Below are 27,987 nucleotides of genomic sequence, written 5' to 3'. Positions count from 1 at the left end.
GTTTTTGGTGTCTGTCCCCAGTGCCTAAGGTTGTTTCAGTAGGTTGTGTAGGCTTCCTGGTGGGGGGGACTAGTGCCTGTGTTCTGGTGGTTGAGGCTCGATCTTGTCTTTCTGGTGGACAGGTCCACGTCTGGTGGTGTGTTTTGGGGTGCCTGTGGCCTTTTTATGATTTTAGGCAGCCTCTCTGCTAATGGGTGGCGTTGTGTTCCTGTCTTGCTAGTTGTTTGGCATAGGGTGTCCAGAACTGTAGCTTGCTGGTCGTTGAGTGAAGCTGGGTGCTTGTGTTGAGATGGAGATCTCTGGAAGATTTTCACCGTTTGATATTATGTGGAGCTGGGAGGTCTCTTGTGGACCAGTGTCCTGAAGTTGGCTCTCCCACCTCAGAGGCACAGCACTGACTCCTGGCTCCTCAATTTGGGATGATTCGTTGTCTATTCATGTATTCCACAGATGCAGGGTACATCAAGTTGATTGTGGAGCTTTAATCCGCTGCTTCTGAGGCTGCACAGAGAGATTTCCCTTTCTCTTCTTTGTTCTCTCAGCTCCTGGATCTCAGCTTTGTTTTTGGCCCCGCCTCTGCGTGTGGGTCGCTGGAGGGCTTCTGTTCTTCGCTCAGACAGGACGGGGTTAAAGGAGCCGCTGATTCACGGTCTCTGGCTCACTCAGGCCGGGGGGGAGGGAGGGGCACGGAGTGCGGGCCGAGCCTGCGGCGGCAGCGGCCGGCGTGACATTGCACCAGCCCGAGGCGCTCCGTGCGCTTTCCCGGGGAAGCCGTCCCTGGATCCCGGGACCCCGGCAGTGGCGGGCTGCACAGGCTCCCCGGAAGGGGGGCATGGACAGTGACTTGCGCTCGTACACAGGCCTCGTGGCGGCGGCAGCAGCAGCCCCAGCATCCCACGCCCGTCTCCGGGGTCCGCGCCTTTAGCCGCGGCTCGCACCCGTCTCTGGAGCTCCTTTAAGCGGCGCTCTTAATCCCCTCTCCTCGCGCACCAGGAAACAAAGAGGGAAGAAAAAGTCTCTTGCCTCTTCGGCAGGTCCAGTCTTTTTCCCGGACTCCCTCCGGGCTAGCCGTGGTGCACTAACCCCTTCAGGCTCTCTTCCCGCCACCAGTTGTAGGTTCTTTAAATGTAAAAAGAAAGCAATTGAAATTAATCAAGTGATGACTTGTTAATTTCCTAATATTTACTTGAGTGAAACATTTTATTTCTTCCAGGGAACAACAAATCATTTCAAGTTCAAGACATCTTAGACTAAGAAACTTTCAGCTGTGCTGAAAACTTAGGAGATGGACACATTTTCCTTCCCTCTCATTTAAAAGGTTTCAAAGAAGAAATAAAATGTCAGAGGTTTAAAGTTAATATTTCAGGATGAATGATGATAATTCAGATGACAAGACAGAAGATGAACTGCAGTCCTTATTTATCGGTGATAAAAATGGAAACACATATGTATACAACCAAAAATCACCATGTACCCAAAACTCTTCAACCAATAATGTGAGTTGGAATTCTGCCAACCCAGATGACATGGTGGTTGATTATGAAACCAACTCTGCTGTGGTCTTTGGAGAAACTATTTCTTTAAACCCTCAGTGTGTTGAAGTACTTGAACACCAAAAGTCTTCAAGTGATTTTTTTAGTAAGGAGATGTTAGATATGCACAAGGATTCCACATGTCTGTCTCTTGCACATGTTGTAAATACAGAGGAACCCAAAGATTTGCATAACAGTTGTCATTCCCTAGAATCATTTCAGGACCAGAGCGTTGAGACATCTCTGCCTTTTGTGTGGAATCCTAACGATGATGATTTGAACTGTACAGAAAACCCTACTGCCTTGGCACTAAACCAGACATTTGACATGAAAGTGGATACTATTAACTGTACCTTCATAACACATGACACCACCGGAAAGAGTCAGTCTTTGCCTACCACTGCAAGCCTGCAGCCAACCAGCATGAGAAGTAGAAATACATCTTCATCCTGTTGCATTCCTCCATCTTCCCATTCTGATAAGATATATGTGAGAGAAATGAGTTATGATAGAGACAGCTTCGAAAACCCTCAAGCTACAGTGTCACAGGCCCAAGACACAACTTACACAGCATTTTCTGACATGGTGATGCAAACTGATTTGGTTCTTCCAGATACTGAAAATCACTGTCACTGTTCTTTGGGAAAGGTCACCAGTGAGTACCCAGATGGGGCACAGCAAAGACTAGGCGGAGAAAAGGAGATACAAGCTCTAACACCAGTTTCTGATGGCATGGATGTTCCCAGTGGGTCTGTATTACAAGAGTTCTTTTGTTCATCTAAAGATGAACCAAATAGTGAGAGACATTCACAGAGCTCATATGGGCAAAAGGAAATGGGCCAGAATGTAAGGGAAACAGTGTCCAATTGTCTTATAGATGATGAATGCCCTTTACTGGTGCCAGCTTTTGATAAAAGCAAAACCCAAGTGCTGGACCCAGAACATCAAGTCACTGTGGCTAAAGACACACCAGTTGCCTCTAATGAAAAGGATTTGGGAACCCGAAATCATACCATAGAATTGATACCGAATAGCCCGCCAGGACAAAAGGTGGCTTCATCATTTGAACTGACTTGGGATGCAGATGATATGGTCATTAGTACAAATAACATAGTTTGCATGTCCACGCCAGTCCTAGAACCCACCAACGCAACCTTTTCTATCTCACCTATTGAAGGGACGGAGAAATGGAGTAAAGTGCAGAAGAGTAATCGAGAGCTTAGACGTTTACCAAATTTGAAGGGGGCACCGATGAACATGTCTAAACCTAATCTAGGAAAATCAACCACCAAAACGAATAGCCCTCTAGGCAGCAAAGTTAGAAAAACTGAAATTATAAGTTACCCGAGACCAAACTTCAAGAATGTCAAAGCAAAAGTTGTATCCAGACCAGTGCTACAGTCCAAGGACCCTGCTCTATCAAAGGCTGCACCCCGACCTCAGTTAACTGGGGCCTCATCACCCTCATCCGTGTCTTCCTCAAGACCGTCGACAGCTCTGAGAAAAACACCAACATCTGACTTAAATGCAGACACAAAAGCAGAAATCCTAAATAACAAGACACATAAGCAGCAATTTAATAAACTCATTACGAGCCAGGCTGTGCATGTTACAACTCATTCTAAAAATGCTTCACACAAAGTTCTAAGAACAACATCTGCCATGAAATCGAATCAGGAAGATGTTGACAAAGCAAGTTCTTCCAATTCAGCATGTGAAACTGCATCCGTGGCTGCAGTTTTTCAGGAGATCAAAGGTGAACTCCCTATTAAAATGGAAAGCACAGAATGTTTGCAAATGTCCTATACTTCCAACATCGATAGGATTAGCCCCGAAAAAAAGGGTGAAAAAGAAAATGGGACACCGACGGCAAAACAAGAGCTAAAAAAGGAAATTATGAATGAGACCTTTGACTATGGTTCTCTGTTTTTGGTAAGTGAAATTTTTGCCTGCTTCAGGAAATGGTGGTGGAAACGGAGAGATGTATTAGCAATTGCTTATCCACTAATAGTCAATAATATTGCTGAACTAGGTGTGCAGATTTGCTTTCAGGTATTGCTGTGTTATTCAGTAATTCTTTGTCTTGTCTGTCAGTACATTTTAGAATGTTAATTGGTTACCTACATATTGAAAAAAAAAAAAACCTCAAGTCCAGTATTTTGTATTGAGTATCAACATTCCTTTTAATAGTAAGCTGAAAGAACAGGTTACTTTAATATTTTAGTGTAATTAGTTATTTGAAGTTAAGTATCTGATTATATTTTATATCTATGAAAAAATAAACGTTTTGTTTATGAACTTACAAATGTATTGGGCCACATTTGAGAAATGGCTAGGCAGTGCTGGTAAACAGTATCAACATAAAAATAATTCCTGGTCTCCTGTTGAGGAAGCTGCCCCAGGTGGTGGAGCCCTGTCCTGTGAACAGGAGGATTCTGAATTCTGCCTCTGATTAGCTAAGGTGACTCTGGGTAAGTAACCTTTTGAGACGCAGAGGTGAAAGGATTGGGCTAGATGTCTGAGGTCTCTTGCAGTCCTAATGTATTGATTCCCGGTACTAAAATAAAACCCATTTTATTCCTGTATAGTGAAAAGGTAGTATGTTTCATACAGTACCTGGCAGATGTTTGGGGGTTCCATTTAAACAAGAATTCACATGCAGTTCAAAGATTTTTTTTTTTCAGCATGGATATAGTTTTGACTCTAGCATGAAGAAACTAGCTTTCTGAGTGCTGGAAGCATTTGGGAGGCTGCTCTGGGCTTTGTGTGTTCATTCTCAGTGTTGTTTCGGCAGTGGGGACTTGCATGCATCTCTAGCCCCACATAGGCTTTTCCTGGGCGTTTGTCCTCTGGGCCAGGAGTGGAGGTCGGTGCCAGGGTAGGAAGGCAGACGGGAGTCATCTGTGTGGAGGTCTCATGTCTGAGAGGAGCGACACGTGTAGTTCGGTGAAGTGTTAAAGGGCTGTTTTAAGTGTTTCGAGGGTGCATAGGGAATTGTTAGGTCCTTTTAGGAAGTTATTCTTGAGCTAGTTCAGTTTAGAGATGCTTTGGCGTTTATAGTAAATCTTCCTTTTAGGAAGAATGGCCCACCGCAGTGATGTCTAAGCTACTGAGACTGTCCATTATTTCAAAACTCAGATTTTTATTTTTAAGTCCTTTTGAAGTCAGACTTAGGAAACTCATTTTATACAGTTTTTAATTAGATACGTTGTTAAATTAAATGACAACCTCTGGTAGTTCTAAGCAACATTCTTAGTTTGGTGTTTATAGATACATATACATGAAAATAATACATTTATTCCTCCTTGATTTATGGGAGACTTTTATTGTGCACTGATCTCCAACTGCCAGAAAACCTAGCATAAAGTTTCTTTAAATAACATTTGCCTTGCATATAAATTGGTTGTGTAATTTTGAAATTAAAAGTTTTTCTGATATGTGCATTGGGAGTAAGGCTTAGCATTCTATTTCCCATGTGCGGAATGAAAGCCTGTCTTTCAGGCTTATGGTGTGATGCTGAAGTAAGGTGATAGAATCATCCCATTGAAGTGGATCCCAGCACTGGAGAAGAAGCACTTTTCACCTTAGGAATCTTGCAGTTAGGATTTCCATATTTTCAGTACTGACACTTTTACTTGTTGATGAGTATTAAAACTCATTTTTCCCCATGATAATGTTTCATGTGCAATTCCCTCTAATATCGCTATTCACCTCTTAACACATTTCCGTGTATCATGGGGAAGGGGCCCAGCAAACCGTCCCTGGCCACAGGCATTGTATTTATTGTGGAGAGTTGAATGAGTGAGCCTTTGCGTCGTGTTGTAGGCAAACCCCTATGTTTCTTTGTCATTTCAGCAGCACCCAAAGGCTCTGAATCTGCCCCGGTTCTGTGATGAGACAGTGCTGGAGAAATGTGCATTTTCAATGTGCTCTGTTGGTCTTGAGACAAATTAGGCCTTGAGTTCACTGAATCCTTAGGTTGCCTGCAACCTCCCAGCTGTTTGGTCGGGGTTTACCTGAAACTTCAGAAAGCTTCTGTTGGAAAAGGAATTTGACTTTAATTTGATGCAGGTTGAGTATAGCTCCCCATTATAGAGGTTATATATTGGTGATAGTATGTTAGATAAAAGGGATGGTGAATTATCTAAATGGAAAGAAATTGATATTTTTTTTGATGACTGCTCTGGGCCAAACCCTTTGCTTAGGTGCTTTATATATATTATGTCATTTAATTTTCTCAGAAATGTTCAGGTGCTTTATACTCTGTCATTTACTCTTGCCAGTAACAACAGGAAATTTGTTAGCTACAGTTTAAAGCTTCATAAGTGGTTACTTAACACACACACATAGCTGGTAAGTTGTAAAATTGAGATTCAAACTCAGGTCCCCTGACTTGAATCCTGGCCCTTTCTGTTCCACACACTGCAGGCTTTCAAAATTCTATGGAATGTCGGTTCTTAAAGGCAGAACAAATCTAATTTGTTAAAGATTCACTTTGTAAGTTGGTTAAAAGTTTGGTTTACTTTTTTAAAAGTTTTTCTGGGGAATTACCTTAGCCAGTTTTATGGTAGAGGGAGAAGATCTTTGTGTCCATTGCCTGCTTTTTTTGGCCAATTTTATGTTGCTTTCCAGTGTTCCCTTAGGATATTGCCCTATTTAATTTAGTTTTTAATCCACCTAGTGTATGTCATCAACATGGGGCTTTACGTATCTCTAAGGGAAATTATCCACTTATGACTTTTTAATATATTTATTTATTTATTTATTTATGGCTACATTGGGTCTTCGTTGCTGCACGTGGGCTTTTCTCTAGTTGCAGAGAGCCGGGGCTACTCTTCGTTGCGGTGCACGGGCTTCTCCTTGCGGTGGCTTCTCTTGTTGTAGAGCACGGGCTCTAGGCACGCGGTCCTTAGTAGTTGTGGCATGTGGGCTCAGTAGTTGTGGCTTGTGGGCTCTAGAGCACAGGCTCAGTAGTTGTGGTGCACGGGCTTAGTCTCTCCACGGCATGTGGTATCTTCCCGGACCAGGGCTCAAACCCGTGTCCCCTGCATTGGCAGGTGGATTCTTAACCACTGTGCCACCAGGGAAGTCCTGCACTTATGACTTATTAAGCAAAGAAAGAATGGTCCTGGTGGGGAATAGTCAACGTATAGGTTAAGAGCATCGATTTTGGAGTTTGATGTGGTTTCACATTGTAGCTCCATCCATTCATTGGCAAAATGCCCTCAGGCAAGTTACTTAGTCTCTGTGAGGCTCAATTTTTCTTTAATGGGAGAATACAAATGATAGCTTATGGTGTTGAACTTTATTCTTTGAGCAAATCTCAGGCTCTCATTTCCTACATGTAGAATGAGAGTCTTTATTGGGTGCCTACTTTGTGCTCTATATGACGGTGATGGCTGGGATTTAGAGAAGGAAAGACACAGCCCCTGGCCAAACCTAGTGCCTAGTACAGTGGGTAGTATTAGAAGGTAAACAAAAAGGGACTGTTAGGTCCTCAGTTGGGAGTGTGTAGAGACTCCCTGTCCTGCTCACGGCAGAGTAGGGTGGTGGCGATGGGGAGAGTTGTCAAGGAAAGGAAGGCTTCTAGGGGAGAGAGCATGTTAGTCACTAGCTGAAGCTTAAAGATCAAGGATGAATGGAAGGGTGTTTTGGGTGGAAGGAATAACATGTACGAAGATGAAGAAACATTCTCATTTAGGGGACGCAGGGTAGTGAGTATCATGGGAGCTGGGGGTGCAGAACCATGAACAGTAAGGACCAAGCTGAAGAGGGTGGCAGGGCGGCCGCATCCAAAAGGCCTTATTTGGAAGAGTCGACTTTATCTGGGAGACGGAGGGAAGCCTCCTAGCCCAGTTTGGACTTGAGAGAGATCTCCTTAGCAGGGGACCGGGAGGTGAATTGGATATGGTTCCAGGCATCCCAGAAATGATGCAGCCTGTACTAAGGCTGAGGGAGAAGGGTGAGAATGACATCCAGAGGGGCTTAGGAGGTAAGAAAGGAAGCCCCTAGAAATAGCTTTCATTGTGTAAGTGGGGTGCCTGGGCACATGGTGGTGAATACGGGAAGAGCTAAGTTTTGAGACGGACGGGTAAAATTAATCTGATTTTTAGAAACTGCTTCCTGTTCTTCTGCTGTGAAATGCAGTATGATGAAAGTATCAACCTTGTAGGGTTATTAGGATTAAATGAATTGATATGTACATTTCAAACTTATTTTTCATTCTGTAAGGTCTGTAGGTTGATCAGTAAAAATAATATATAATAGTAATAAAATATTATTTATAATTATATTATTATAATATAATAATAATATAAAAACAATAATATTATTGTCAACGTTGTTAGGTCGAGGTGCCTGACGGATGCTAAGTGAAGCAGAGGAAGAAAGAAACTGAATACATGGGGAACTCGGGAGAGAGTGTTGGCTTGGGCGTGAGGACTTGGGATACAGCGGTGTTTAGGTGGCAGTGGGAAGAGCGGACAGGATCACGTGGGGAGCGTATATGGTGAGAAAGCTTATGGTGAGACCCTTGTGATGACCAGCCTTTGAAGGTATGGAAGAGCAGGACCCAGAAATGGAATAACCAGACAGATAGAAGGGAAACCAGGAGAGAGCTCTGTGGGAGAAACCAGAGAAAGACGATGGAGTCATCGGCGTTGCAGACCGTGTAGAGGGCCTCTAGGAAAAGGACTGAAAGCTGTAGCTTGAATTTAACTTGTGGCATCAGTCACCTTGGGAACAGTTTCCCTGATGGGGACAAAAGGCAGATCATGACGAATCAAAGAGTAAACTATGAAGAGTTTAAATGTCTTTATAGTAAAAATGAAAACTAAATGTCCATCTGGCATATCTGCTTAGACAGAAATTGTGTTTTTCTGCATACCTAACCCCACCAGGAGGTGGTGTGGGGAAGGTATGATCTGGACTGAAACCTTCATGATTTTTTCCACAGGGTCATGCCTCAAAAACTGCAACCATCTCATGTAGGAGTCTAGCCAAGCCCAACTGCTCCGTTTTGAGGAAAACACCTGGTCCGAAAGCCAAAATGGGACCTTCTGTTTCCTGTTTGAGGCGGAGTGACAGTAGAAATCTCAACTCTGATCAAGCCATATCTCCCCAGAGGATAAGGCGTGTGTCCAGTTCTGGTAAGCATAAAATCATTCAGTTGTGTTTTATAGCAGCTTATGAATTATTTGAATGTAAAATGAGTCCTATCAGGCAGCAGAGAGACAGGTTTTGGTTATAGAGCTCTAATGCATTGTGTCACTAAAGCATGTAGCCTTTTGTGGACCAGCATCTTGCACAGGGAAGACTAAAAAAGAAGTCTAAGACACAGCCCTGTTCCTTGAGTAACGTAAAGGCTAGTTGGGGAGAGAGAGATGTGCATAAAGCAACGTAAAAGCTATTCAGAAGCATGCATACACACACACACACACACACACACACACACAATTGGGCACTGGTTATATACGAGTCATTTCACTTTTTTCTTTCTTTCTTTTCTTTTTTTTTTTAGTTCTGAGATATACATTTTAAAGTAATAACTAGAATTATGACTTATAACATTATACCAGAACATATAAGATTTTTAGAAATTTCATGTAATGTCTGTCATTTCACTTTTAAATGTTTTACAATTGGTTAACTGCTTAATAATACTGGTGTGATATACTAGTTTCATAATGTGGCCTCATCATGTATGAAGAGACTAGTTTTTTTCTTGAATTTTACGGAAAGATGTATTATAAAATCTTCAGGGATGTGAGGGTGACTAAGAAGTTAAACTTTTCTAATACGAACTTTGATTTATGTTGGTTTGTATATTAGAAGTAGTAAAGTCATGTTCCATTTATAAAATTCGAGAGCTTCCAAAGTAGCTGTTAAGTGTCTTCCTAAATTGGCAAAGGTTTGCATTTCTCTGTGTTAAAATAAGAACAGGAAATGGGAAAGGCAGCCCTTTTCATAGGGACTAAGACAGAAAGCCTGCTGGCCGCTCCAGTTGACCAAGAACACTCTGCAGGGAATACCCCTCATGTGAGCAGGTACAACATTGAGCAAATGAAAGGCATGTCAGATAGATTTAGAAGTAAGTTCCCTTATAAAAATAGTGACTGCTGTTGAATGGTCTGGGGAAAAAAAAAAGTGCCTCAAGACTTATGTGTTCACACATGTGAGAACATTTTGCAGAAACTAACAAAACCAACTAAATCCTCAGGGGATCTCTTTACCTGTCTACACCTTAGTATTTTTAGGTTTTATTGTCCAATCCTGTTATGAAGCTGTCGTGTGAGAAGCTTATAACATGCAGACGTGTTTTAAGGGTGATTTACTTAGGTTCAGGCCTAAATAAATCAGGCCTTGTGCACCAAGGTCTTGAGGGTCCTGGGGAGCAAACCCAGGAAGAGGTATGGCTGGCGGAAGAGGGATTTGTACGCATTTCCATTTCCATCCCCAGAGGAACTGAGTGGGAAGGAGGAATTTGTCAGCTCGGAGTGTTCATCCTTTGGGAGGAAAACAGAAGAGGCACTAAAGACATCGGGAGAAGCCACAATCCTTATTTTGGATGTTGCCACAGTCTGGGGAGTTGGGGCATAAGTGAGATCAAAGCTTTGGTTCTTGCTGTCGCTGCCATACAAGGCTTATGGATTTTCCAGATGACAGGGAGCCCCTTCCTACTCGGGTGTCAGCAGCACCCGTGGCTTGGCGGCCCAGAGGGCCCTGGCCGCTGGCATCCTGGCCTGTTGTTAGAAGCGCTGCGTTCTAGCACTGCCATGGCCCCAGGGAGCTGCATGAGCTAGTCATTTCCGCTCCCTGGGCTTCTGTGAAGTAGGAGGGTTGGAGAATGCCAAGCTCCATCAGCTTTTGCAGTCCTTACCTTTCTAGGGGCAATTTGGAGCTCACCTAATTTTCTGAGTAGTGGCTGCTACTAGTGTGACTCTCTGGAGCACATGGTGCTCGAATCCCAGAAAACGTGAAGCGCACACTTTTAAGAAATTAGGCCAGTACCCAGGATGTATTGTAAATGATGGGATTCTTTTATGTAGATGATGCCACCAAGGAGTGACACAGTTTTGAAGTCCCTTTACTGTATGCTACATAATGCCATGCCTTAAAGAGGGAAAACTGGGTCTGCTTCATCTTAATGAAAAGACAGGAAATTTATTGAGCTTTTATTAACCTGTGTAAATAAGCTTAATAACTAAGCTATGCATTCAGAGTTTTCAACCCAAGTTAAAAACTAAATTATCGCTTACCTGGTGATTTTCCATATATAAATGGGAAAAAAAATCAGTGTAACCAGAAATTTTGTAGATTTGCATTTGAGTTTTTTTATTTTAATGGTTGGAAGCCTAACTTGATTATGCTGTGTTATGTTTTTAAAATATTAATAGCAACTAACTTGTTTGGACGCTCACAATAGATTGAGAGGTGTTTTGTCGTGGAGAACAGGAAACTTAATCGTCACAGAGTTAAAAGTAGAACAGAAAATCAAGAAGCAAAAACAATGTGCTTTTGGATCATTGAGCGCATATTGCCATTTACTGTACAATGAAGTGTTTGTGTCTTAGAAAATTGAAACCAAATGGATATCCTCTGTGCTCACACAGAGTTCGTCTCCTGAAAGGTAACCAGCAGAAATGTTCCAGCCAACTTGGGGTTTTCAATAAATCCTTTCAGAGAACTAAGTAGAAAACCAGACCTGGAGTTGACATTGCCATTTTCTTGAAGCTTTGAAATGAATATGAGAAAGAATTGTAATTAAACCCAAGGGCACTTTTCCATTTCACTTGTCAAAGTCTGGCAGTTCTAGTGTACAACATGACGACTGTAGTTACCTCTGCTGTGTAATATATAGAAAAGTTGTTAAGAGAGTAGGTCCTAAGAGCAAATCTCATTATGAGGGGAAAAAAAGTTTTCTAACTGCATCTAAATGAGGTGATGGATGTTAACTAAACTTACTGCGGTAATCCACTTCACAATACACGTTAAGTCAAATCATTATGCTGTACACCTTAAACTCACACAGTGATGTATGTCAATCATCTCATTAAAACTGGAAATAAAAAAGTAACTTAAAAAAATATGGAAGTTTGGGGCTTCCCTGGTGGCGCAGTGGTTGAGAGTCCGCCTGCTGATGCAGGGGACACGGGTTTGTGCCCCGGTCCGGGAGGATCCCACATGCCGCGGAGCGGCTGGGCCCGTGAGCCATGGCCACTGAGCCTGCACGTCCGGAGCCTGTGCTCCACAATGGGAGAGGCCACAACAGTGAGAGGCCCTCGTACCGCAAAAAAAAAAAAAAAAAAAAATCTGGAAGTTTATCTGAAACCAGATTGTAAGTGATTATAACAAACCAGATCTAAACTAACTTTGTTTCTTTGGAATATGTATGTGTTTCAACCACTTAATTAAATAAGATGAGATAAGCAAGGAAAACTATTTCTAATAATAATTATAATGCCACTGATAGAAGCTCACACTTATTAAATGCTTACCAGGCTTTGTTTTTATCATTTCACCTATAAATTCATTTAATCCTCATAAGAGTTCTGTGAGGCTTATCTGCATTTTGTAGAAGAGGAAGCCATCACAGTGAGGTTAAATAATTTATCAAGGTTATGCAGCTGGGAAGTGGCAGAGGTAGTACATTCAGACCAGGTAACAGGCCTCTGGAGTCCATGCTCGTAACCTTCACGTTATTAGTCTAAAGAAACACTTTCAGTCTGACCGTGAGTTTTGGAAAAATTCAAATTCTTATGCTCAGCTGGATACTTCAGAAACTGTGGCATTTCTCTTGTCGAGCTCTTTTTTTTTTTTAATACATCTTTATTGGAGTATAATTGCTTAACAATGGTGTGTTAGTTTCTGCTTTATAACAAAGTGAATCAGTTATACATATACATATGTTCCCATATCCCCTCCCTCTTGCGTCTCCCGAGCTCTTGACTTAACATTAGATATCAGTTTACCACGATGTAAATGATTTTACATGGTCATTGCAGATTAATGCTGCTGAATAAATAACTGCTTAGGAAATACTTTGAGATCCAGTCAGGCACCTTCAGAGAGCGCCTGCCACCCTCTTTCAGAGGTAATACCAGTTCTTACCAGGTTTTAGATTATAAATATGTGTGTTCCTTCATACACACATGGAATTGACCTACCAGTGACCAGCCTGAGCCAGGTAGGATTACGGAAATAGAACAAAATATACACCCCACCCCACCCCACCCCACCCCACCCCCGCCCCGGGGCTCCTTTAAACTGCCTGGGGAGGGTGAATGCATGTTCCTGCAGCAACCAAAGAGCAGCACAAAGGGATCTGTAAGGGGTGTGGAAAAGGCCCTTAAGCGCTTTAGGATTGGGAGGAAAAGAATGTTCAGGGGCCCATCTGATCATAGCAGAGCCTGAAGAAAGGCCTCATGAAAGAGATGTTTCTCTAGAAGAAAACTGAAGACCATTTCAAAAGGGTAAACCTTCGTGTTAATTCATTTTATTGTGGGTTAGTAAAATAAGCATCCCAAACCTGTAATGACTTGCCTACCCTTATAGGTTTCTCTTCTTTCCTGCTCAGCTGTTCTTGTAAACTGATTTCTTGTTCATTTAGTGTTAGATTGATTTTAAAATCATTTCAATTTACTTTTGTATCATTTTGGCCTTTCTAGGCAAGAGTTTGAGAGATAGCAAGCGAAATTATGAGAAATGTATTCACGCTTGCAGAAATTAATTATTAAAACCCAGAAATGATCATCTAATAACTATTTCTAAAAGCCAACTTTAGTGTGTTGCTTATAGATGTTTCTGAATTTGTATGTAGTTAAACCACGTTTTAAAGAATGTATCTCAATGTTTCTTGCCATAAGAAAAGTAATACTAGTAAGGTGTTTTGAATGCTAATGAAAGCTGTTCTAAGCTTTCTGAATGTATAATTCTCACAACTCATGAAGTATACGTACTGTGATTATTCCCATTCTACAGATGAGGATTTTGAGGTTTTGAAAGTTTAAGCAACTTGCCCAAAGTTACAAAGTTAATAATTGGTGGAGACAGGGAACAGACCCGACAGCCTGGTCCCAGGCTCTATGCTTCTGACCTCTGTCCGTTGCGTACACGCAATAGTTCTGACACACTCACTTCGTCACTTAACAAGGATCTGTTGAGTGCCTGCTTGTGCTGGGAACTGTTCTAAGTGCTGGGCATGAAGAGGTGCACAAAAGAGACAAATTCTTGCCCTTGTGGAGCTTAAATTCTGGTCGGAAAATCAAACATGTGGACAAAATGTTTAGTGTGTAAGATAAGGGCTAAGGAGAAAAACAAAGCAGGGAAGGGAGTTAGATCTTTAAATAGGGTGACATTTGAGCCAACACATGGAGGAGGTGAAGGAGGGCGGTATTTGACTATCAGGTGGAAGGAAGAGCAAGTGCGAAGGTCAAGGTGAGGAAGTGGGGGGTGGAGCCTGAGGACCAGTGAGCTGCCCTGTGTGTGTGTGTGTGTGGGGCAGCCAGGGACTGGGCATGAGGCCAACCAGGGAGGGTCTTAGAGGCACCTGGGAGACAAGCATCTTCTCTCTTCTTCCTCATTTACATCGTCACTGTGAATTCTTGATCATTTTGCAGGCATTCCACACAATTCTGCTCACTTGGCAAGTCATTCTGAGAAGACTGTTCCAGATATGGAATGACTCATAAACGGAGCAGTCTGTCTTATTTGTCCATTCAAGAAGCGCTTTGAGCGCCTGCTGTGTGCTGGGCAGCTTACTAGATCCTGAGAACATAAACGTGATTTATAGGTCCTTTTAACGCACGCGCTAGTTGGAGGGTGAGGTGAAAGGCAGGTGGTTTCAGAAAACCATTTGAGGGCAACCTCTTCATTCTTCAAACCCCAGCTGAACTGTCCTGTTCTCTGTGATAGTTTGCATTTATTACACTGTGCTATAATTATTTCCTTCCATATCTGGAAGATATCCATAAGGAGAGAGCCCAGGTCTTAGTTATTTTTATATTTTCCAGCTCTCAGCACAGTGTACCTCTTACACAACAGGTGTAAAATGTTGTCTGGCTTGATTTGAATGGAAACTTGTATGAAGTACTGTGTGTCCACAGTAAAGGGAACACCACTAACCCAGCCCAAGGGAAGGCTGGAGAAGGGTGGTGACATTGAACTGGCCTTGGAATGTGCCCATAGGGGTTTGCCAGGCATGGAAGGTTGCTGGCTTTCCCTGGGGTGCAAATGTAGCCTTATGAAAGACCTGGAGTGTTTGGGGAACATGGTGGAAGGCAGGGTCAACATGCCTTGAGTAGGCTGTGTGTTGGGGTAAGTGATGGGTGAACCCCAAGGAAGGTCGCGGCAGATTAGTTCTAATAGTTTAGGCACAAACTTGTAAGAGTTACACCAGCATTTGGTAATAGAAAGCAGAGTGAGGGACTTCCCTGGTGGCACAGTGGTTAAGAATCTGCGCTCCCAGTTCAGGGGGCCCAGGTTCGATCCCTGGTCTGGGAACTAGATCCCACATGCATGCCGCCACTAAGAGTTAGCATGCCACGACTAAAGAGCTGGTGAGCTGCAACTATGGAGCCCACCTGCTGCAACTAAGACCCGACGCACCCAAATAAATAAATAAATATTTTTTAAAAAGAAAAAAAGAAATCAGAGTGAAAATATTAAAAATGTTTTGGAGGACAGGGCTCCGGTCAGCTTCACTGGTGGTGAACAGTCCCAAGTGTCTCCTCAGCTTTCTTGTCTGGGTGGCCATGGGGTGAAACAGGGACTAGAGCAGCAAGAAGAAATTGTCAGAAAGAGAATGATGGGTTAGTTTGGGGCATGTTGAACTTGAAGAGACTAAAGACTTGAGAAAGCACCTCAAAGGCGTGTGTGCATGTTTGAGGCTTAAGACTATAAAAACATGTGGAGGGTGAGGAAGCCTGTGGGAAAAGAGCTGGTAAAGAGATCAAGGACGGGGATGAGGGACAGCCAGGCGATGGGAGCATCCAGGTGTGTCCAGGGCACAGGCAAGGTAGTCTTTGAAATAGAGACGGGGGTGCAGAGGATGTGGATACAAACCCATCTGGAGATTAAATAGTGGGAGTTAAGAGTGCAGGTTCAGACTAGCACCTGTGGAGAATGGACAGCTTCCTCTTTCAGATTTTCTGGCTCATTTTTATGGGGTTAGGTGATTTCTTTCAGGGGAGTTTGTGCAGATTTTATTGATTTATTTTTGTAGCCTTAGAAAGGGAAATAAACTGAAGACAGGATTCAGTTTTGAGTCTCAATGACCTCGTTGTTCAAAGTAGCTCTGCTCATGAACCTTGGCTTCTAATGAGACAGGAGGCTCCCCAGGTGCCCACCTCGGTTCATATTAGGAGTTTTCAGGGTGCGTGCCAGGTGAGCTCACTCACGACCAGGTCAGTACATTTGCCAATGAACATGTGAAGAACCTTGCTCATCTTCATGGTACCTGGGAAAGGATGCAACCTGTCTAAGCCTTTGACTTACTACACCCTTAGTTGCGGGACACATGTTCCCAGGCCCGTGACTCAGGACGTTATTTTTGTTTAATCTCTACCTGAAGCAGCAGACACCTTGTGAACATACTTGCAGAAACAGGTACTGACAGTATCACCATGAACACTGTGCTTCTGTGTAATTCGAGTCATCATGAGAACCTTGTTTTGTGGGATGTTCTTCTTTCTCTGCCAAATTACTGCCCTCTTAGACTTGCTGTGTTTCTCTCATGACTCACCTGTACTGCTGTGACTTTATCTTTTGAGTTTACTCTCGAATCTAAGCAAATGGTGATGGTTATGCAGAGTACAGTTTCTTGTACCCTGCTGATATAATATTGCCTTAGCTAACTCACGAATGTGACTAAAGACACATTTTGCAATATATAAATGTGAATATATACTACTGAAATTCTGCATTTTGGAAGGTAATTTGTTCCCTTAGCAGACTGAAAGTGTAAACTGTGCAAGCCATACTCCAGAGCCTGAGGAATCGTGGGATAAGTAAGACATGATTTGTGGCCTCAAGGTACCAGACAAGATGGGGCAAAGGCAAGTTCCTCCCTCATTACATCTGTCCTTATAGTACTATAAAAAAAGAGCTGTAGGATTTCAGAAGAGGGTACGATTACAAATATCAAATTTTGTTGAAATTCTTCCTTGGGGTAATAATATAGGTAATTCTGTAATATAATAGAGGTATACCTTTATATTACAGAAGGGCCAGTCTTGGTTGAGTATTGATGCTCTCTGCTGTTCAATTTTTGACACTGAAACCCCAGAATTAAAAATAAGAAGAATACATATGGATTGAGGTGTTTTTCAGGACTTGGCTGGTACACTAGGAAGTAGAAATGAAGGCACAGTTGGGGTTCAGAGTATGGAATATAAAGATTGAGGACAGTCAGTACAGAATGTATGGACATACGGAGGAGGGCAGGTGGGCAATTAGGACGTGATGCATGGGTGTGCAGGCAGTGAGCAAAGAGAAGAGGCTCTGACAGAGCCCGGTCTGTCCGTGTCAAGAAAGGGATGTGGGAGGCATTGTCCCAAGCAAGGTGAACCTTACTCAGCCCCTCTCTTACCTTGAATTTAACCAGTTAATTTGAATGTCACATCAGGTTTCCAATGTCCCCTTCCCAGCAGGCTATTTAAAAAGTATAACACTGGGCTTCCGTGGTGGCGCAGTGATTGAGAGTCCTCCTGCCAATGCAGGGGACACAGGTTCGTGCCCCGGTCCAGGAAGATCCCACATGCCGCGGAGCGGCTGGGCCCGTGAGCCATGGCCGCTGAGCCTGCGCGTCCGGAGCCTGTGCTCCACAACGGGAGAGGCCGCAGCAGTGAGAGGCCCGCGTACCGCGAAAAGAAAAACAAAAAAAAAAGTATAGCACTTTAGAAGTAGGAAGGGGTGGGGGGTGGGGAGAGAACATCCTTAATCTCATCAATGCCCAGTAGTCTCTAACTTCACAATTTATAGCTATTCAGTGCCTTTTCTTTTTACATATTCTCATGCACATATGCTTACGTATTTCTTTTTTTCTTTTTTTTTTTTTTTTTTTTTTGCGGTACGCAGGCCTCTCACTGTTGTGGCCTCTCCGGACGTGCAGGCTCAGCGGCCATGGCTCACAGGCCCAGCCGCTCCGCAGCATGTGGGATCTTCCTGGACCGGGGCACGAACCCGTGTCCCCTGCATTGGCAGGCGGACTCTCAACAACTGTGCCACCAGGGAAGCCCTATGCTTATGTATTTCTAATGGGGACAGAGTTCCTACTGTTTTAAAAACCCCATGCCTAACAGTCAATAGGCACTTCCTTAGTTGATTGAATTTTCTTTTTCATTTTAAAAGGTGTGGTGCCTATTTTCCTAGATTCTTAAATTTTTAAACATTCTTTAAAAATATGGTTTAAAAGGACTGTAGTCATCATCTCAATGTGCTGTGATTTATTTCTTCAGACTTGTTTGAACATTAGGTTGTTTCCAGTGTTTTTCAGTATGTTAACTCTACACTGAAGAACTTTGTATATCAGTACTTACTCTGGTCAGGTAAGTTACTGAGATACATTCCTTTAGGTGGAATCAGAGGGTGTGAGCATTTTTAAGACTTTTGATACACGTTGCCAAGTTGCTCTTCAAAAATAGCGTGCAAGTCTGTGCTCCCACTCCGAGTATATAAGCATGTTTCCCAACACCCTAGCCAACGTGTATTTTTTTAATTTCTTTTTTTTATTGAAGTATAGTTGCTGTACAATATTATATAAGTTACCGGTGTATAATATAATGATACACCATTTTTAAAGGTTATACTCCATTTATAGTTTTTATAAAATATTGGCTATATTCCCCACGTTGACATTTCTAACACCCTTGCCAAATATTCACTGTTTAGGAAAGTGCAAAATGGTATCTTATTTTAATTGGAATATGCTTGGCACTCAAATATTTGTTGGATAAATGTAGATATAAGGGTCACCGTGCTGAGGTACAGAAGTGAACGCAAGATCAAAACGTGCCCTCTGTGAAGTTACATTCTGCTGGGAGAGACAGGCTATTCATAAGTAAATAAAGTACAAAGGATGTTTGACAGCGTACAGTACTAAAGAGAGAAAAAATACTAACGCAGAATGGGGGATGTGACATGTTGGGGTGTATGGGCATGGGAAAGAGAGAGAGAGGTAGCTTTTTTTTTTTTTTAATTCCTGCTATCGTATTTTTTAATTCCTAAGAGTTCTTATTTCTTTTTATATATATATATATATTTTTTTTTTTTTTTTTGCGGTACGCGGGCCTCTCACTGTTGCGGCCCCTCCCGTTGCGGAGCACAGGCTCCGGACGCGCAGGCTCAGCGGCCATGGCTCACGGGCCCAGCCGCTCCGCGGCATGTGGGATCCTCCCGGACCAGGGCACGAACCCGTGTCCCCTGCATCGGCAGGCGGGCTCCCAACCACTGTGCCACCAGGGAAGCCCCGAGAGGTAGCTTTTGAGTAAAGGCCTGCGGGGAGCCAGCTGTGTGAACATCTGGAAGAATATCACACCAGTCAGAGGGAGGAGCAAGTGGAAGGACCCTGAGGTGGAGCTTGACTGACAGCTCTTAGGAGTAGCAAGGAATGAAGTAAGGAAAAGTGAACTAGGAGCTGAGGTGCGACAGGTAGTGGAGAGCCAGATCACGTAGAGCCTTGAAAGTCATAAGGACTTCGGCTCTTAACCACAGTGACTTTAATTTTAACAGAAGCACTGTTACAGCTGTGTAGAGAATACGCTGAGTGGGAGTGAGAGGCTCAGCAGAAACATCCATGAGGAAGCATGGCTCTCATCATGGCAGGAGGCTGTGGCTCCATCGGGTTGTGGAAGGGTTGGGTGGGGCGATGAGAGGGGGCCAGGTTTAGATATACGTGTTGAAAATGAAGACAACAGGATTTGCTGTTGGCATGAGGATTGAGAGTAAAAGAAAGGAATCAGAGATAAGCCTCAACATTTCGGTGTGAGCCGTGGCAGGATGCTGCTGCCGTGAACTGAGATGGGGAAGGATGATGGAGACACGGATGTTGGGAGGTGGGTATCGGGATCTCAGTTGTACCGACATCACGTTGAGAAAAATAATAGGTAGTACATGGAGGTGTAGAGTAGAAAGTTGGGTTTACAAGTCTAGAGTGCCCGGGAGAAGTCTGCTCGAGGGAGATCAGGTGGGGAGTCATCAAGAGTTAGCTGGTATGTAAAGCCACTAGACTGGATGAGATTGCCCAGAGAGAAAGTATAGAAAGAGAACAGGTCAAGGGCACCTTTGGGGAATTGCATGGAGTCTCTGAAGTACTTCTGGGGTCTTCTTCAGCTTTGAAGGGCTAGAGAGTGGAGGAGGAATCACAAAGGAGACCAAGAAGGAACAGCCAGGAAGGTAGGAGGGAAGTCAGTGGAGCGTGGTGTCCTGGAGGCCAAGTAAAGAAAGCCTTTTAAGGAGAGAGGAGGAGTCAACTGCACCAAATGCTGTGGACAGGAGCATGTGTACAACACAGATTGTTTTAAACCAGAAGGCTGTGCGTTTACTTAACAGGAAGCTAGAGGTGGGCAGTTCCTGGGTTGGTGGTTCAATAATGTCATCTTTCTGTCCTTCCACTCGTCCTGCCTCAGCACTCGTCCTGCTTTTGTCTGTGACTTTTCAGTTAAAGTATGGTCACCAAGAGTTCCAAGTGCTAAGTCCCCCTGCTGCTGTGTGCAGAGGCTGGGAGCAAAGGACCTTTCTCCTGACATGCTTGCCTACCTTTATCAGGGAGGGCAAGTCTTACCCAGCACCTTATCCTCTGGCACCCTTATCTTTAAGTCTTATTGGCACAAACCGGATCACACCCCTAATCTGAAGAAAGGTTAGGACCACAAGTATTTGGCTTTTTAAACCCTTCTATAGGATGTGAGCAAAGGAAATGGGGATTAGGAGTGACAGTTGGGGAGCCAGGAAAGATGTGAGCCACGATAAGGTTAAATTGAAAAGAAATTGTATTGACCGTTTTAATTTATTCTTGTTTAGAGCTTTTGCTTACTTATACTGTTGGGGTATATGATTCTTCATTATTGATTTGATATCTGTTGTCCTTTGTCCTGTGTTTTACTGTATGACTTTTTATTTTGTATACAGTGATTTAAAATTTTTTCCATTTTTATAGTCATATACATCTTTTAAGTTTTCCTATATTTTTATGCTTCACAAAACCTCTACTAAAAGAGAAGATTGATCTGTATTTAATTATGCTTAATTTGTATGCTTTTAGTTTCCTTTTTAATCCAATTTTAATATCTTCTTGGTGTATGATGAGAACTAGTAGCTAATTTTTTTTTTTGCGGTACGCGGGCCTCTCACTGCTGTGGCCTCTCCTATTGCGGAGCACAGGCTCTGGACACGCAGGCTCAGCGGCCATGGCTCACGGGCCCAGCCGCTCCGCGGCATGTGGGATCTTCCCGGACCGGGGCACAAACCCAGGTCCCCTGCATCGGCAGGCGGACTCTCAACCACTGCACCACCAGGGAAGCCCCCAAGTAGCTAATATTTATATGTCACTTACTATGTGCCAGGTGCTGTTCTAAGCATTTAAAAATACACTCATTTAACTCTCACATGCACCTATGATGTAAGTACCACTATAATCACCCCCATTCTTACATATGAGGACAAAAAAAAAAAATGGGCATGAAGAACCTAGGGGCAAGACAGGAATAAAGACACAGACCTACTAGAGAATGGACTTGAGGACGCGGGGAGGGGGAAGGGTAAGCTGGGATGAAGTGAGAGAGTGGCATGGACATATATACACTACCAAATGTACAATAGATAGCTAGTGGGAAGCAGCCACATAGCACAGGGAGATCAGCTCAGTGCTTTGTGACCACCTAGGGATAGGGAAGGTGGGAGGGAGGGAGATGCAAGAGGGAGGGGATATGGGGATATATGTATATATATAGCTGATTCACTTTGTTATAAAGCAGAAACTAACACACCATTGTAAAGCAATTATACTCCAATAAAGATGTTCAAAAAAAAAAAGAATAAATAGAATCCTTTAAAAAAAAAAAAAAGAAGGCTGCCCCCAGCCTGTGCGTTGGCAGGGCTGGGTTTAAACCTAGGCAGTCTGGCTCTGGATTGTTGACTTTTAACCGCTACACCGTGCTGCTTCTCACGTTTTAATTTTTTAGAAATCCAAATATCTTATCACAAATAAATGTCTTCACTGATTTGAAATATCTCCACTATCTTATTCTGAATTTTTGTATTTCTGAGATTGATATACCAGTTTATTAATCTGTCAGTATAATTTTTTACCATTAATAGACTGTTTTACTATTTTATAATATACTATAATAACTAGTAGCACAAACTCCTTCTAACTTCTTAAACTTAAAAAAATTGTAGTAAAATATATATTACATAAAATGTACCCTTTTCACAACTTAAGCGTACAGTTCAGTGGTAAGAAGTCCATTCCCGTTGTTGTACAGCCCATGCCAGCATCCCATATCCAGAACTTTTCATCTTCTCCACCTGAAACTGTCCACTGAACACTGACTCCTTACTGCCCCCTTCCCTCAAGTCCTGGCAACCACCATTCTATTTTTCTGTTTCTATGAATTTGACCACTGTAGGTAACCTATATAAGAGGAATCATACAATATTTGTCCTTTTGTGACCGGCTTATTTCACTTAGCATAATGTCTTTAGGTCCGTCTATGTTGTAGCCTGTGTCAGAATTTCCTTCTTTTTTAAAGGCTGAATAAATATTTCATGGTATGTATATGCCACGTTTTGTTTATCCAGGCATCTACTGATGGGCACTTCGATTGCTTCCACCCTTTGGCTCTTATGAATAATGTTGCTGTGAACCTGGTATTCAGGTATCTCTTGAAGATCCTGCTTTCAGTTTTTTTGGGTGAATACCCAGACGTTGAATTGCTGGATCATAAGGTAGTTCTATTTTTAATTTTTTGAGGAGCCCAACATACCATTGTCCACAGCAGCTACACCATTTTACTATTCTCGCACCAATGCACAGTGTTCTAATTTCTTCACGTTCTTGCTGGCACTTAATTATTTTCTGTCTTGTTTTTATAATAGCCATCCTAATAGATGTGAAGTGGTATCTTATTGTGATTTTGATTTGCATTTCCCTAATGACTAATGATGTTGAGCAATTTTCCATGTGCTTCTTGGACATTGTATATCTTCTTTGGAGAAAGTTCTGTTCAGGTCCTGTGCCCATTTTTTTTTTTAAGTCTTTATTGAATTTGTTACAATATTGCTTCTGTTTTATGTTTTGGCTTTTTGGCCCTGAGGCATGTGGGATCTTAGCTCCCTGACCAGGGATCGAACCCACACCCCCTGCATTGGAAGGCGAAGTCTTAACCACTAGACTGCCAGGGAAGCCCCTTTGCCCATTTTTAAATCATTTTTTGTTGTTGCTCTTGGTGTTGAGTTATAATCCTCATTTTTATGTACTAAAATTTTTTGACTCTTCTTACTTATTCTAGACTAGTTTAAATTGTTTTTTTATAAAACTCTCCCAATTTCCCTTTTAAAAATAATCACATATGATTTAGATAAGAATAGTAATCAATTAATATGTTAATTCAGGGAAGAATAAACATGTATGTCCCACTTATTCAATCTTTTATGCCCCCACTTTTGTAATTTATCATCATACTAGCACTATTTGATACATTTATTCATAGAAGTAGTGTGTGTGCATGTCTGTGTGTGCAACTACTTTTTGTTGCTAAAGCAAAGGGTCTTTTTCCTTTTTTTTCCTGGTCCATCAGAAAGCTGTCGATTGTTGCACAGTATTTATTTTGTAAGCAGCTTATCAGGTCTGTTTAAATAATTTTTAGACAACAGTACTCTACCATTGAAGCAAAAATTTTAAACATCTACATTAGCGTTAACGAGAGAATTTGGTCCTTCCATGTTGAGAGTGAATCTTCAGCCACAGTTTCACATGTGTGTGATTTATTTTTCCCATAACTTATTGTTGATTTTTTTTATCCCTTTGGGTAGCTTTACTTTCATTTCATAATAATAATTCGTAGTTACCATAGATACTTACTCCAAAGGTCACTTCCTCTATATAGCTGTATTTAAAGAGTTATATTGGGTTAGCCAAAAAGTGCCTTTTCGGTTTTTAAGTAAAAATAAAAGACACATTTTTCGTTTTCACCAAGAACTTTATTGAACGATGTATTCACCCTTTTGTTCCACTACCTTCTGCCATTTTTCAGGCAACTTCATAATTCCATCTTCCCCAAACTTTTTATCTTTTTGAGCAAAGAACTGTCCTAGGTGCCTTTCATGGTCTTCCAGGGAATTGAAAATTTTTCCATTAAGAGAATTTTGTAAAGACCTAAATAGATGGAAATCCGAAGATGCAATGTCTGATGAATACAGCAAATGAATCGGAACTTTCCAAGTTGTAACAGTTTTTGCCTGGTCATAAAAGAAACATGCAGTCTTGCATTATCCTCATGGAAGATTATGCATTTTCTGTTGACTAATTCGGGATGCTTTTCATCGAGTGCTGCTTTCAGTTGGTCTAACTGGGAGCCGTACTTGTTGGAATTAATCATTTGGTTTTCAGAAGGAGCTCATAATAGAGGACTCCCTTCCTATCCCACCGTATACACAATATCACCTTCTTTGGATGAAGACTGGCCTTTGGTGTGGTTGGTGGTGGTTTATTTCACTTGCTCCACGATCTCTTCCATTCCACATTATTGCACAGTATCCACTTTTCATCATTTGTCACAATTTGTTTTATTTATTTTTAAAATAAATTAATTTATTTATTTTTAAATTTTATTTATTTATTTTTGGCTGTGTTGGGTCTTCGTTGCTGTGAGCCGGCTTTCTCTAGTTGCAGCAAGCGGGGGCTACTCTTCGTTGCGGTGCGCGGGCTTCTCATCGCGGTGGCTTCTCTTGTTGCGGAGCCTGGGCTCTAGGCGCACGGGTTTCAGTAGTTGTGGCTCACGGGCTCTAGAGCACAGGCTCAGTAGTTGTGGCGCACGGGCTTAGTTGCTCCGCAGCATGTGGGATCTTCCCAGACCAGGGATTGAACCCGTGTCCCCTGCATTGGCAGGTGGATTCTTAACCACTGTGCCACCAGAGAGGCCCCACAATTTGTTTTAAAAACGGAACATTTTTGTTACGTTTAAGTAGAGACTCACCTGTGGAAATATGGTCAAGAAGGTATTTTTCGCTTAACTTATGTGGAACCCAAACATCAAAGCAATTAATATAACCAAGCTGGTGCAAATGATTTTCAGTACTTGATTTGGATATTTTGAGTATGTTGGCAATCTCCCGTGTGTTATAACGTTGATTGTTCTCAATGAATGTCTTGATTTGATCACTATCAACTTCAACTGGCCTACCTGACCATGGAGCATTGTCCAGCGAGAAATCTCCAGCACGAAACTTTGCAAACCACTTTTGACACATTCAGTCAGTCACAGCGCCTTCTCCATACACTGCACAAATCTTTTTTTTTGCATTTTGGTTGCATTTTTACTTTTGTTGAAATAATAAAGCGTAATATGCTGAAAATGTTGCTTTTTTTCTTCCATCTTCAGTATTAAAATGGCTACACAAAAATTTACCAATTTTGATTTTTTTTAAATGCATGCTGATATGACAGTTGTCACATACAATCTAACGAAATAGTCTTGAATGAAGTTAAAGACAACTAAGTGATACTAGAGCCATCTTATGGAAAAAACTGAATGAAACCTTTTGGCCAACCCAATAGCTTTAAACATATTCTTATTTTTTGTATTTTAATTATCTATGTTGTTTATTTGGCATTTTCTCTTCCTGGCTCTAGTAGTTAATGGCACTTGCCTTCTTAAGAATATTTGTTACATTTTATATAATAATTTATATTTTAAATTGCATATATTAATATGTAGCTTATTTATTCAGACTGACCTCAGTAATCTCCTTTTCATTGTCTAGTTAAAAGCCCCATCGCCACAGGTGCAGTAAGTAGCCTCCTAAGTGTTCCCCTGATTTTGTTTTTAATAAGTTTATTTATTTTATTTATGTATCTTTGGCTGCGTTGGGTCCTCATTGCTGCGTGTGGGCCTTCTTTAGTTGTGGCGAGCGGAGCTACTCTTTTTTTTTTTTTTTTTTTAAGATGTTGGGGGTAGGAGTTTATTAATTAATTAATTAATTTTTGCTGTGTTGGGTCTTCGTTTCTGTGCGAGGGCTTTCTCTAGTTGCGGCAAGCGGGGGCCACTCCTCATCGCGGTGCGCGGGCCTCTCACTATCGCGGCCTCTCTTGTTGCGGAGCAAAGGCTCCAGACGCGCAGGCTCAGTAGTTGTGGCTCACGGGCCTAGTTGCTCCGCGGCATGTGGGATCTTCCCAGACCAGGGCTCGAACCTGTGCCCCTTTAGCAGGCAGATTCTCAACCACTGCGCCACCAGGGAAGCCCCGGGGCTCCTCTTCATTGTGGTGCGCGGGCTCCTCATTGCTGTGTGTTCTCTTGTTGCAGAGCACGGGCTCTAGGTTCGTGGGCTTGTAGTAGTTGTGGCACGTGGGCTTAGTGGTTGAGGCTCACAGACTCTGGAGCTCAGGCTCAGTAGTTGTGGCGCACGGGCTTAGTTGCTCTGCGGCACATGGGATCTTCCCAGACCAGGGACTGAACCCATGTCCCCTGCATTGGCAGGTGGATTTTTAACCACTGCACTACCAGGGAAGTCCTGTTCCCCTGATTTTAAACTCTTTCCTTTGGTCAGCTGTTCATACTGCTGCCACATGATCAAGTTCTGATACAGGTGCTCAGGAAGCTGCAGTGCCCCTCCCTCTCCATCCTCCCACCACACCCCTCCCCCAACAATTAGGGTCTAAAGTTCTTACACTCCTTTCCTAGGAAGGCTCTGGGAGGTTTCTCCTGGAGAATGCGTCATTTAATGTAAGTGTCAGAACAAAGGAGGTGCCGTTCAGGAGTTCATTCTTTGGCTTTAATTTCCAGTCCAAGGAAACATACCATTATGGTATCATGAAGAATTTTCCAGCAGTCAAGTGACTTTTCATCATGGCCATATAAAAGTATCAATTTAAGGCATTGACTTCTTTTTTCTCTTTCTTAGTAAAATTAAAATAATTAAAGAATACCTAATGCTTACAGATGCAGAGGAATAAGAATATTAGAATCTACTTACTTTAATTATTGATCCAATTTATCTGCTTTTAGTTTTTTAATCTGTTTTGTCTTGAGTATCTTTTATCGGATTAAATGTTTGACCACATTGACTAATAATATTTTTTTAGTTTTTATTATAAAAATAGGCTTATCGTTAAAAAAAAATTCACATGGAGTGATATGTAAGTATATAAAGTAAGAAGGGAAAATTCCCCCTTTCTGTCCCTTTCCTCCTCTTTTCCCCCATGTCCCACTGTGCTCTATCCTATAAGGGGCCCATACAAAATTTGCTATATCCTTCTGGAATTTTTCAGTATATAGATAAGTATAAACTTAAAGAGATAGGGTAATATTAACATTGTCCTTTTTTTTCACTGAATCTTTCTTATGGATTTTCAGTTTTATAAGGTGTTCCTTAATGATTTTTTGTTGCTGAATAACAGTGCATTTAATCGGATTTTCCAAGGTGGTTTTCCAAGTAAATTGTTGCGTGAAGCTATGCTTCAAATCCAGTAGAATCTCTGTGTTACTATATAAGGCAAAGTGAAGATGTTATTCTTGCCCGATTTTTCCCTGGACAAAAGATGGTTATAATTATAGAATCAGAACAAATGTGTTGTCTATACGTAGGGTGATGCTAACAGCATGAGCTTAAAATAAACCACTAAGGTCCATACTGTCTCTGCAGGTCGATCTTAAACGGTTATGATTCACATCTGGGATAAGTTACATGGTGTGAAGTAAACTGGTAAATGTCATCTCTTCAGAACTTGTAAGAGCAGTCCTGTATTGATTTCACTGTTGAAGAATTTTGTGTTTAGGTTTCTCAGAGATGCTCAGCCCAGGGTTGCAATGTCTTACTTTTAATACTGCCTATGATGTGTATGTTTTACTGCTTCTTTATATAAAGTCCAGTCACAGGTACTTTAGGTCAACTCTGCTACGAAGTTAAACATTAGGACCGTTGGTGAAGCAGCTAAGTACCTTTGTTGTGGTCCCACGGTTTTAGCATTCACTACAGGAGCACCTTCCTAGCAAGAGGGGTTCAGGCTGGCCCCCAAGCCTGGCATGTCTGTCCACGGCACAACAGAGGGAACAGTGGGCAGATGGCAAGTTGCCTGCATTCTAGGCCCTCCTGTCACTGGTTATAGGTGTGCGACCTAAATAAGCCGTTTAACCACTTAAGTAGGTTGCTCATCTGTAAACGGGGGATGGTAATAGTAATACCCTGTTAGGATTCTTCGTTTCACAGGACTAATCCTTTGGTGAAGTAGGCATCATTCTGT

At 42.2% G+C, this 27,987-nt stretch overlaps 1 protein-coding gene across 4 annotated transcripts in view; it reads left to right on the top strand.

Moving 5' to 3' along the window:
• Positions 1-1,367: 1,367 nt before the first annotated feature.
• MTUS1 (microtubule associated scaffold protein 1) overlaps positions 1,368-27,987 on the top strand; it is a gene marked incomplete at its 5' end in the record, with an annotated part of 103,480 nt that continues 76,860 nt past the window's right edge. For all 4 annotated transcript variants that reach the window (XM_079726803.1, XM_079726804.1, XM_079726801.1 and 1 more), the window contains 2 exons: positions 1,368-3,464; positions 8,488-8,680. In XM_079726803.1, coding sequence (XP_079582929.1) covers positions 1,368-3,464; positions 8,488-8,680 — 2,290 coding nt within the window. The remainder of the gene's footprint in view (positions 3,465-8,487; positions 8,681-27,987) is intronic.

The sequence above is a fragment of the Hyperoodon ampullatus genome (assembly GCF_949752795.1).
Source record: "Hyperoodon ampullatus genome assembly, chromosome: 20".
NCBI lineage: Eukaryota > Metazoa > Chordata > Mammalia > Artiodactyla > Ziphiidae > Hyperoodon > Hyperoodon ampullatus.
This window is presented reverse-complemented; position numbering and strand designations above follow the sequence as displayed.